The sequence below is a fragment of the Maniola hyperantus genome, chromosome 10 (genome assembly GCF_902806685.2).
Source record: "Maniola hyperantus chromosome 10, iAphHyp1.2, whole genome shotgun sequence".
Taxonomy (NCBI): Eukaryota; Metazoa; Arthropoda; class Insecta; order Lepidoptera; family Nymphalidae; genus Maniola; species Maniola hyperantus.
The window spans coordinates 7996439-8009397 of NC_048545.1; the positions used below are offsets into that span (position 1 = coordinate 7996439).

At 34.2% G+C, this 12959-nt stretch overlaps 1 protein-coding gene across 24 annotated transcripts in view; it reads left to right on the plus strand.

Annotated features, from left to right (window-relative positions):
- The window catches only part of scrib (scribble planar cell polarity protein), a 117736-nt gene that overhangs the window by 18674 nt on the left and 86103 nt on the right, over nucleotides 1-12959 (plus strand). For all 24 annotated transcript variants that reach the window (XM_069501612.1, XM_069501615.1, XM_069501619.1 and 21 more), the window contains exon 3: nucleotides 7817-7985. In XM_069501612.1, the coding sequence (XP_069357713.1) occupies nucleotides 7817-7985 (169 nt within the window). The remainder of the gene's footprint in view (nucleotides 1-7816; nucleotides 7986-12959) is intronic.

Here is a 12959-nt window from a genome sequence, read left to right on the forward strand (position 1 = left end):
AATAGGTCTTAAGGTCACGCAGTACGCTCGACCTAACCTGTTTGCTTTTGACATGAGAAAGGTGAGATTTTCACTGAAATCAAGGGTTTAGGAAAAGTATATTTGAGAAAAAAATACTAAATGTATGTTTGCAAAATAAAGATATTTCAACTAATGAATAAATAAACTATGTCTAATGTTAAATTGTTTTAGAATTTTTATACCCCTAATCTTATTCATTTACGCCCAAAGTTGTCATAAATTTAGTGTTAAAATAGGAATCTTTTGAGGCTCGTAACTTTAAAATCAATTTTTTTTTCAATGTTTAATATATCAATAAACCTAGATAATGGCAAGACAAACCGATATAATACTTAGTTTTGAGCATACAATATCAAATAATGTAGTAATTACCCTCCTACGTTTGTATGAAGAAAGCACTGAACTGAGCCCACTTAAAGTGAAAAAAAAAAATGAAAACTACGCGAACAAAGTCGCGGTCAAATTTTTTATTGGTTAAAAAGAAATGCTAAACACCGTAAATGAACTGATAAGAACCATAAGTTAATAATACTATGAAATATTAAAATTGTTCTACGCTTAAATAACAAAGTTACAGTTTTACCGATTTTCAAGTTTAGGGGCGGCCATCTTGAAAATAACCCTCTTCCGGTTGTTCGAACTTTAAATGACCCGTCTAACTAATCTCTCGGCTTGGTTTGGCTTCTTCTCGTCGTCACCAAACAGAGGAAACTTTATTCCTTTCAGAAACGCATTTTTTAAAAATTTAGTAGTAGTAGTAATAAACTAGGCTGTTATCAAATCTGGCATTCGTTAAAGATCATCAATAGTAGTAGTACCAGAGTCTGGGACTACCACCCAGATTAAACCCCAATACTCATACTTTTATAAAATCTAAATAAAAGATGACTAACTGACTGACTGTTCTGTTAACGCACAGTTCAAACTACTGGACGAATCCACATAGGCACGCATATTATAGCTATTATGACGGAGACATTCGCTAAAAAGGATTTTTCAAAATTCAAACCCTAAAGGAGGTAAAATAGGGGTTCGAAATTTTTGTAGTCCACGCCGACAAAGTCGCGGGCAATTGCTAGTTTTTAAAATAAAGGCAGACAAATAGTAGGTATCTTGATGTTATACATTTTAGTAAAAAACTAAGATAGTGACGGACGCAACGTGATCGCAGGCAACGAGCATAATTTGTTTGTTAAATATTGCGTTCAGTCTGACCTTGTTCCCAGACTATACAATGTTTAGATTTAACATTTTGAAACGGTGAACAATTGTGAATTATTTTGTGCACCGCAATGTTTACGTGTCCATGTGCCGATTAATTATTCCAGAGACGGCCTTCGGAAGCCTTGCTGAGCACTTTATGTTCCCATTGAGCGTACCAATCACCGCAATTGGAACGTTTGACTAGCAACCTAAAATATTTTACCTCTTAATTGATTCATCAACTCCTGGAATTGGTCGTGTAACACTCAATAAGTTCTAGTTAGCACGGACTTAATTTTGTATGTGCTAGTTAGTATCGGAAAAACTTGTACCTACTTACTTCGAGATTTCATCATCATCATCAACCGATAAATGACCACTACTGGGACATAGGTCTCTTGTAGTGACTTCCACAGATCATGGGTAGAGAATGTGGTAATAGATGTTATAAATCTATATACCCATGTAAAAAGAAAAGCTGACTGGCTGACTGATCTATCAACGCACAGCTCAAATTACTGGACGGATCGGGCTGAAATTTGGCATGCAGATAGCTATTATGACGTAGACATCCGCTAAGAAAGAATTTTTGAAAGTTCAACCCCTAAGGGGTAAAATAGGGGTTTGAAATTTGTGCAGTTCATAACATAACTGCGAACATAACGATACCTCTGGGCTCAAAGGTCGTAAAGGACATTTGGTCGAAAATGACTTTTTGACACTGCTTTACTCAGTTTTTAATTCTCTATCGATCTGTATATTCCGTTTCACGAAATTCGTAAAAAAAATGCCTTTACGACCCACATAATTTGGCACGTTAAACAAAGTTTATCGTGAAAATATGGGTGTAAGTAACACTTGGTTACCAGAGTCTACTCCTTTTGGTAGTAAAGCAAAGTATAAAAAAAACCTTTAGGCGTAACATACAAATAAATTATCAATTGTCTTATACCACCTTAGATGGTTAATATGACACCTCAAAATTTTGGACGTAAAGGACATCACGTTTACAAATTGTCTTGTACACCCTTACAATCTACACTAATATTATAAAGAGGAAAACTTTGTTTGTTTGTTTGTTTGTTTGTTTGTTTGTTTGTTTGTTTGTTTGTTTGTTTGATTGTACTGAATAGGCTCAAAAACTACTGGACCGATTTTAAAAATTCTTTCACCATTCGAAAGCTACATTATCCACGAGTAACATAGGCTATATTTTATTTTGGAAAAAAATAGGGTTCCGTAAGATATTTGGGTTTTTCGGACACAAGGTGTAAAAAATCAACCAGAAAAGTTACTTATTTTGCGTACGCTGCCTAAACTATAAAAGATAGAACCATAAAATGTTCTAATTAATTGTAGATCTTATAAATATCTACAAAAAAGTCCGCGACACACTATACCCATCTATGTCGAGTGAGGCACAGCAACCATTTTTTTATTTAAAAATCTCGAATTTTTTTTGGACTACATTTAAACGCGTTTATTTTACTCATGCTATTAATCCTTATCAAAATAAATGATTTCATCACTAAGAACAGTTTATGGAGATAATATTTGGTCTTTGAATGATTAAAATTGGACGTTTGAGAGGTAATGTCGTTAAGTTTGTTTGTAGGGGGTAATCTTTAGAACTACTGAACCGATTTTAAAAATTCTTTCACCAGTAGAAAGCTACATTATTCCTGAGTGACATAGGCTATACGGGATCTTTAAAAACCTAAATCTACGCGGGCGAAGCCGCGGGGATCAGCTAGTTTAAAATAAAAAAATGAAAGCGTCCTTTACTACCTAGTTTCATTTTAATAATGCGCTTTCATTTGCGCCATTAAGGGCGTAAATAAACAAAAGTAGATGAGGAATAGTCCCATAAGTCCTAGAATATACTACCTAACTTGATTAACCCTATTCTTGGCAGTGTGCATTGTAATTCACAACACACTTTGAAAAAATCCTGACACTACACGAAACCTTTTTTAATTTTATTTTTTTAATATTATATTAGTTCATACACTACTAAATTACAAAAAAATATAAATGTGTTATTTGAAACATCACATTTTCAGCAGAACCTGAAATGATAAACTGCATGTCGGTGTCTGCGCGAAGTAAAAATATTGATTTTTAATACTATTCTTGTAAAATTTTTGAAATAACCATACAAAATTATATGAACAACAATATTTTATATCGATAAATGCCAATATTATAAAACAATTCAATGGTTTTATGATGTAATTTTTACATATTATGTATCTTTAAATGTACACTACTCGCTCGACTACAAAAAGCGTTTATTACAAATACTTCAAATTGGCCAACATACTAACATCTTTCATCTAATATAGGTGCTGGCTCATCATCAATTTTATCAATTTTAAGACCTTTAAGCTCTACATTAAGCTTTTGGTTCATTGTATATCATGGACTTCCGCAAAGTAACGCCTGCTTCGATAGAACATATAATTTTGGAGGGTTTATTCGAGTTTTCCAGTGATTTCAAACTTTTAATTTCAGACAAAATTATATCTATGATAGTACTAGTACACCATACAAATTTACACATCTCACAGAAGTAAATAGTAGAAATATTTTAGCCGTAAATAAGGATATTTATAGGAATTTACATGATTGGTCTCAGAATTCCTGTAAGATGAACATAGAAAAAAGAAGTATAATTACTTTTGGGCATTTTTTATTTAATATAAATGACTTTTTTCTAATTAGGTTAAGATACCTAGTACAAGCAAGTACTTTATTGATCTTAGAATTAAAGTAAGTAAATTGTAATAAGAAAGATTATATAAATACTGTATATTTTAATGTATATAACGGGTACATACCACAATTAATTTTTGTTTTTATTTGTCCACATTTCAACCCAATTGCACGGGTCGTGGTTACAACGGGACTGCGGTGCTGCGAGAGATGAAGTTCGAGTTGTCATGGGCAGTAGCGAACTACCCTCTTTCTTGTTCTTTTCGCTGCAACTTCACGAGCTGTCCGGCAAAATACACTCACAGCGTCACTATTAACTTTCGATGTTGTTCGATGCTGTCTTGGTTTGCATAATTCTACCACTGGATTCCACATACCTACTTGCTAGTTTAAAACCATCCTCACGATTGAAATTCTGGTGTTTGCGAATTTCAATCGCTTCGCGCACTAGTCTAGGTATATAGTGGAGGTCTATGGAGAGAACTCGAGGATTGTGGAGTTCAATCCAATGTTTTGTGCCTGGCTGTAGAATATGCCCCACGATCGCAGACTTCTGAGGATCGTTGTTTACCGCTTTGAAATGTTCTAATACCCGAGTTGCTATGGGTCTCTTCGTTTGACAAATATAGGAGCTCCCACAGCTGCAGTCGATCTTATACACACCCGGACATTGGTATGACAGACGATCCTTCGTTGATAGCATCAAATGGACAATCTTTTGTAAGAGAGTAAACACGGTCTTAATGTTGTATTGTTTTTTCAACAATGTACCTACTTTATCAGTTACTCCTTTTACAAAAGGTAGGTAGGCCATCTGTCTTTCCCGTACCCGTTAAATACATTAAAATATTTCGTTAAATGACGAAATAAGCTTAAAATCATTAGTTAAATACTTTATATTTACCAGATAAGCTAGTGTGAAAATGGAACAACACGTAAAAGATTTCATAACGAATACAGGGAACTTCCATGCGATTATGAGCTACTTGAACGAAACAGATAAAGAGGATGATGAAGAAAGTGAGAAGGAAGATGAATAAATAAATTATCTTATGTTTATAAAAAACTAATTATAACATTAAAGAAGAGAGTGGATAAAAAAATAGTTGATTACCAAAATATTAATTTATAAGATTTATTGTAAGGCTTCGTGTTCAATTCCAAATAAATGATCTCGGTTTGATTAGAAAAAATACGTTTTATTTAACAATATGTTATTTCATTATTATTTTTAGAGAAAATATAATAGTTTATGCATAATTACATACAAAATTACATAATGCGTTTAATACTTAACTGTAATTATTATTTTATCCTTACAGAATACCTTAGCGGGTGATCCTTAAGACCCTAAAAATTATTACACATGTCGGTTATTTCCTTATTTTGTTCAGTTTTGTGCAGTAAAGTAGATTTACACCCTTAGGTAATACCATAGAATGATAATTTGTGGGGTGTAAAGGACATTTATTTTCAAATTTATGGTCGTAAAGGAAATCTATTTCAGTAAATACAGCACTAGGGCAATTTTTGAACACTGCCTTAGAAAACACTATAAATTCTAAGCACTTTCTTCCTAGGTTTCATTTAAATAGCTAAAGAAACGAAGATGCTAGAGAAAAAAGAATTTTATTTTTTTCGTTTTTTGCTTCTCCTGAAAAGTAGCGTTTTGTCCTTTACGACCTTTGAGCCCAGAGGTATCGATTAAGCTGATAAAGTTATAAGCACGTAGGAAAGTCTTGCATCCAAAGTAGTGCGTGCGAACTGTCGCTATATGAAAAGGTTTTATGAAAATTGTATGAATTACGTAAGTATAATAGGTATTTATGCTGTACATATTCATACACAAGGTAGGTACTTGACAAGTAAAACACAATACAGCAATGCCATACAAAACCTATTATGGTCGTTAAAGTTGTCGTGGACCGAAATGTCGAAGAGGTCACCGTATTTGGTTACTCAATGCCTTTAGTGTTACAAAATCATCTTCTATCTACTTATAGGAACTGGTCTCAATTTACTGCTTTTATAAAGCTAAGAAGTCGCTAACCAATCGTTTATTAACACCAATTTACTGTAAAAATGTTAAAAAAGGGGAGGATAGGTATGAATTTGTTTGTGTAAAGCAGTTGGTTTCCTAATTATGAGTGACTGTTGGATGTGACACGACATATCTGCACCTATTTACGTAGCAAACAGGAAAATGGCTTCCTTGTAACAGGAGTAACAACATGCCGTAAAACCTTTTAGTCGCTTTAAACATTCATGCATTACTCTCAAATAAACATGACATAAAAGATACAGAGAGCTACTTTCTCGGCATCAAATGTAAAAACGAATTCCCTTTGCTTGGGAAGTACGACATTTACAAATCTGAGAGGACCTAACAAACAAGACTAATAAAAACCTAAAAATCCATATCCATACTAATATTATAAATGCGAAAGTGTGTCTGTCTGTCCGTCTGTCAGCTAGCCTTTCACGACCCATCCGTTCAACCAATTTTGACAAAATTTGGTTCAGAGATAGCTTGCATAACGGGGAAGGACATAGGCTAATTTTTATTACGGAAAATCAAAGAATTCCCAAGGGATTTTAAAATACTTTTTATCCGGGAAAATCGAAGAATTCCCACGGGATTTTAAAAGTCGCGGGCATCATCTACTAATTTTATAAATGCGCAAGTGTCTTTGTCTGTCTGTTACCTTTTCACGGCCAATCCGTTCAACTGATTTGGAAGAATTTGGTACAGGTATAGCTTGTACCCCGGAGACGGATATAGACTACTTTTTATCCCGTAGTTTCAACGGGATTTTTAAAAAGATCCACGCGAAGTCGCGAACTTCATCTAATCTAATCTAATGATTATAGATATTGTTTTTTTTTCATTATGCATTGAAATTGATTTGTAGAGATTACTATGGCCATTAAAGATTTTTTAACAATTGTCAAAGATATACCTACCTACTACCTAGTACCTACTGATGTAATTTATACTTATTTCTAACCTAGTAACTAAGTATGATGTTAATAACAAATCGGTATGGAATCGACTATGATTATGACTATCGGAGCGCACTGATTTTTTTAGAGGCCATGGTAGTAGGTTTCACATTCGTTAGCTTACTAGTTTTGCTTCTTAACTTATGGTGTATTTCAAATACGTGCCACAGGGCTACGAGTCGACCTTTCAAAGTATCATTATATACTGTTGATTTTGGAAGATATTTAAATACTTAAAACAAGATTCCAAACACAAATTGCTAGGTAGGTGTATACTGTATAAATTAAATGCCGATAACAATGCTTTTATTTTTTTAAACTTACTTCCCACCGTATCTCCAAAGTCCAAAGTTATTACGTAGACCGTAGGTACTTTGTTTAGTATTTTATGGGACATTAAAATATAAAGATCTTAAGTACCTACTTAAATTAATCTTCAACGAAGCAACAGCAAATTATGCACGCATTTAGTCTACCTTATACCGATACGAATTAAACACAAGCATGAGCCACTCGTCTTCGTGAAATACAAAGACATGAATAATACGAGTATGATCTGAACACTGTTTTTGGCACGTCTCATTTTAATTAAAAGAATTTGCAAAGTATACTTATCTTTCGCCAATCCACCTCACGTTTTTGCTTTGGATTCAATTGCGGTGGCTACGATAGTTTTTAGTTTTACCTCAGAATATGTAATTGGTTTTACATCCATTACAATCAAATAACCAACGCGTCTATCCGACACTGTAGTCCAGTACGTTGGTCTAACTCGGCCAAACGAGTACAATTAACTACAAAGACTTTTATACATACTTTTTCTGTGCTTATCAGATATCGGCAACTTATAGTGACACCTTATTCGCTATTTCAGACATTCCCGACATACCAGAAGATATCAAAAAGCTGCGAGCTCTGCAGATTGCAGACTTCAGCAGCAACCCCATCCCGCGTCTGCCGGCGGGCTTCAGCCAGCTGCGGGCGCTTACCGTGCTTGGGCTCAATGACATGTCACTCACAAGTTTACCCAGCGATTTTGGGAGGTGAGAACTTATATTTTACCAGTCAGTAGTGAGCGGCGATGGGTTGATCATGATGATGATGACGTCACCAACTCCCCAATAGTATCTATTGCTTGCGTTGATGACGTAGAATTCATATGAAAGACTCGAAATTTTAAATAATATATTTAATCGCAATTATTAAATTTCATCAAGTTCTAAAAAAACACCCTGTTTACCACATATAATATAAAAATTTAGTTTAGTTATGTAAGAGTGAACTCGAAAAGTTAGGATCCGGTAATTAAGCTCTTAGTGTAAGTAGGTATATTTAAGTAAATGCGGTTTCGATACAAAGTCCCAGTTCGTAACGAGAGCGAAAGAAAGTTAGTGCCCATTGCGAACCTTACTTTGTGGTAATTACATAAGTATATATGTGGTTGGTTCTATATGCTCCATACCTACATCGTCTACGTAACAGTATAAAAATAGACTTTCGATACCTAACGAACGGATAAATAAGTACCTAATTATTACTTAATTAAATTTTATTTAACTTCCCGTATCAGACTCATTTCTTTGATCTTGCACACTCAGGTTTTATTATCTTGAAGTATTTATTAGATTATTTATTTAGACATTTCACCGCGATTAATAGCCCATCTGGTGATAGATGGGCTGGCTCATTTTTTGCGCAACGGATCAGCCTGGCTATCCAGCGCAGAAATGTAGCCAGTATTCTGGCACCATTCCACGCGGGTATAGTAATTAGATAAAGTGCGCTTTAAGTTTTATTGTAATATTTTCAGTGATCGTATTTATTTATTGTTGTCAAAACAATTTCTGGAAAAAGTAGGTAGGTACCTACACACTTTTCTCTAGCTTTTATTGACAGTAGAACTTTACAACGAATTTTTCCAGAGTTGGATAATACATAAATCACTTATATAAGTCTCATTTATTAGAACTGTATTTTACTAACTAGGTCGCAGATTTATTACGTTTTACTTACCCAAACCGTAGGTACCAATGAGTTATTGCGTTTATGTCATTAGTTGTTGCTCTGGCTGACCGATAGGTGATAAAATGTTAGTATAGTTGTAAACTGTGCATTAACCTTGGAAATGTTAAAAGCTTGGAAAGCTAGGACTGGCTACTAGGACAATTAAATTAAGTAATATAACATCTGCTTGTGTTATATTATGTCTTTATATAAGGTGGGAACTTACGTCTCGTATAATTTATTGAAAACCTTGGAAAAATGTTAAATGCTGATGCTTGCTTCTAGTTAAATTAAGGCACTTGATAACATCTACTTCTAATGCTTTTTAGTTCTATAAACAAGCCATAATTATTATTATTATTAGCCATAATATTAAATTAATATTAAAATATGCTATGCCTGGTTAAAAACCTACCTACTGTTTACTGAGCTATTAAACTGATCGCGAGTGATTAATTTGCTCGTATCCGTTGAGAAGTTCCATTATCTATCTTCGAAGATGTAATCAGATCTTCACCAAATTTATATGGGACCACTTCGGAAGTATACCCTTTCAAACAAAAAGAATTTTCCAAATCGGTTCAGGCGTCTTCGAGTAATCTGTGAACATACATAAAAAACAAAGATTCCGACAGGAGGAGGAGGAGGAGTGAGTAGTCATTTTGTACGGACTACACATTATGTAACTTTGTTTACAATGTTGTCGTGGTCAGTTTAGATAGATATTATGAAGGTGCATTCCTATAATATAATAGGTACCATAATGGTATCGTACCATTATGTTGATATTTACGATGTTATGTTTTCCGATGGCCGTCACATTGTACGAACACGCAGCGTTTTTCACGGTCATTGTAAATTGATATTGCAACGTTGAACATAAATTACATACTATCATGCACCTATGTCATTTATAGAGGAAGAACGGAAGAACCCTTTTATTTATTTTCAAATAGTAATTGAAAATTTAAGGTAATTCAAAATATAGTAAATTTTAAAGACGCTGCTTCAGTTAATTATTGTGATGCTAATCTTTAATAGAATATTGAGTGGAAAGCATAACGTTGGGCGACAGAAGGGCTAAATAGTCCCTGTTATTAAAAGTATCGATAGTGAATCATGAAACAGTAAGATTTTTTTTGAAAATATAATGTGTTTGTTTATTTATGTGGTCTCATAAAAGCTACTATTTCATTGAGTAATAAAACAATAATAAAGTGAGGATCAAACCCAATGATGTGCACATATGCTTGAAAATAGGGTCAGTGAAACTAGGTTTAGCGATACGTGATAAGGGAATTTTGTGTGAAACCTATGAGGTGCGCTAGAGCTTCGGGGTGCGAATGACCGAGGGGCCCGACTCATTAAACATTACTAATATGTATACATATGTACGACGAAATTGAGGACAAAGTTGGTGCATTTATAATTTCATATCGTTAAACTTTTGTTTTTACAGTGCCTAGAAAATAAAAAGTGGCCAAGGCAAACTGCCTATTCATACTTGTGACCTTTTCCTTTTTTGGCTTGCTTACAGTTTGGCGGGATACAATTGAGGTCAGATGTAATAATTTGACCTCATTTATAAAGTCTGGTAAAATACGTACTATGTACCTAATCCAATATTTATTAGTCATCTCTCGTCGGTGATCAATGATATCTTATAAATTATTACACCAAAAATACAAAAATAAACGATAGCAATGATGAATTTAATAACTGTATAAACTATGCATGTATACATGTTATATAGTAATAAAGTATTTTTTAAATAAGGAAATGTAGGTGCCACTCACATAATTATCGTGATAAACCTACAACAGGGTGTGCCGCTTATAAGCATGTTATCACTACAGGCCGCTTCTTATCTCACCTGCTGTGTTTTTATGGCCACGACCATTGTTACTGTTACTCCAATAATATACATCAGAGATCCGCCAGTAATAGAAGATGGTATGAGTACTTACAGTTGATATAAATACAAACAGAACTATTTTTATTCGAATAAACCATTACAAGTGCTTTGAAATCGTCAAGTGAATCGACCTCTGGTTCTTTAATTAGTTTAATTATTATCTCAAAGCTTAACTCGCTAATTATGTTAATTCGTATACAAAATAAAAACATGTTCATTATAATTTATATCTTGAGTAGAAGCTTCATTTCCGTAATTATTAGACCAGCGCGGTTATTCGCTAACTCAGCGTTCATCCTAAATTAAAGCCATCAAACTCATTCGACATTGGTGCTGCTTCACTAAGCGATATAAAAGTTACTATTCATAGCAAACCTTCAATGGATTAAAAATAAATGTCAAATGAGCTTGATGGCTTTCATTCAGTGATGATCACTTGGCGAATCACAGGTTTTTAAAAAGTATTCCCAATGCTAAAGATCATATTTGGTGGATCACGTTCTTGATAACTAACTTCATAAAAATGATAACAGCTATAAGCTTAATATTTTCTCACAATAAAGCTTACCTTAAAGTCATGGAAGTAATAACTGCAAGTAAGTTGCAGTAATTTTTTCCACAAAACTAAAAGTAGGCTATCAAGATTCCTTGAAATGCATGAACCGCAATCGTGGAACACTTTTTTGCAGTGAATTAGTGAGGCGGCGAGTTAACTGACTAATCGACTGGGTTATTGATATTTCTTGACAGTGTTATTCTAATTTTCAATACTAACGAGCCAGAGCGCGCGTAATAACTGCATTTTTGTGATCAGCTGTATCGATTTAAATACTCTTCTAAATAATATCTGTCCCGGCTGTTCTCACGTGTTTAGTCGACGTTAGCCCGAATCGGTAGTGAATGGAAATCACTCACGGTAGTTTAAACGCTAAGATTTAAATACTTTTTCAATTTAATATAGCTCTCGTGCTCGCCGCGCTCGCTGCGCTCGCCCGCACTGGATTAGCTTGGGGGCTGTGCTGTGCGGGTGTACTGGGCGTTCCCTCCCCGATTGCCGTCGCGTACTAAAAGTCCATGCAAAAAATCACGTCGAGTCGTTGCGATGTGATTAAAGGACCAAACCAAGGAACTAACAAACGAACACATTACACATTTATAATATCAGTTGGATTTTGAGTGCCTAGATAAGAGTCAAGTAATTTAAACCCTTGTCGACTCGAATTCTTTAAAAATAAAACTATAGTGGATTCGATTCCAAAAAGCTAACTCGCATCGCATCACTAGGTACTTACGTTTTTATTTGCTGCGATAAACCCGATTTTTAATATCAAATGGGCCACTTGATGATTGTTGTGGCATTTAATGCGAAAGAGGAGCTGTTATATCCTCGTTAATTTTAGAAGTGGGCCACCAAATACGAAACGATTCCCGAAAAATGGCTTGCACATTTATTCGGTACGAGTATACTTTATAGTTTGGTCATGACTTATGATTCATCGAATGACGTTGGTGTAACGTGTTTAGTAAGAACTAAGAACGGATCGCTAAGTAGGTACTTTGACATCTGCTTAGGAATGCGGCTTCAAGGTTTCAAACATCAAACATAAAACAAAGCATACCTACTATCGGTAAACAATATCGTATTCGTACATTAGTCAATAGTTTTTGTGTAAGCTCCTTAGCTATAATATATAACAATTAAGTTTTTACATTTTATTTGTACCTGCCTGTTGCAGCACTTGTATCAATAGGATTGGCAAAAGCAAACATATTTGGCGAATATTGGAACTTTAAATATAGGATGATCGAAAAATATTGTATGTTGTATTAAAGAAACCAGCCAAGAATTTGAACTAGGTGACGCTCCTGGTACGGCGAAAAAGGTTGACGATGGATTACGTAATTTCTATCTGAGAACAAGAGTTCATCAAAGCTGGGTTCTTGAGTTTGTTAGAAAAACTTAGTATTTCTTAATTACGCGCTATAATAATTAATAATTAATTAATTACGAAATCTTCAGACGTTTTGATGAAATGACGTTGTAAATTCAAAAAGACATCATCATCATTTTTGAAAAAAAAAAACCGTGTAAATTATG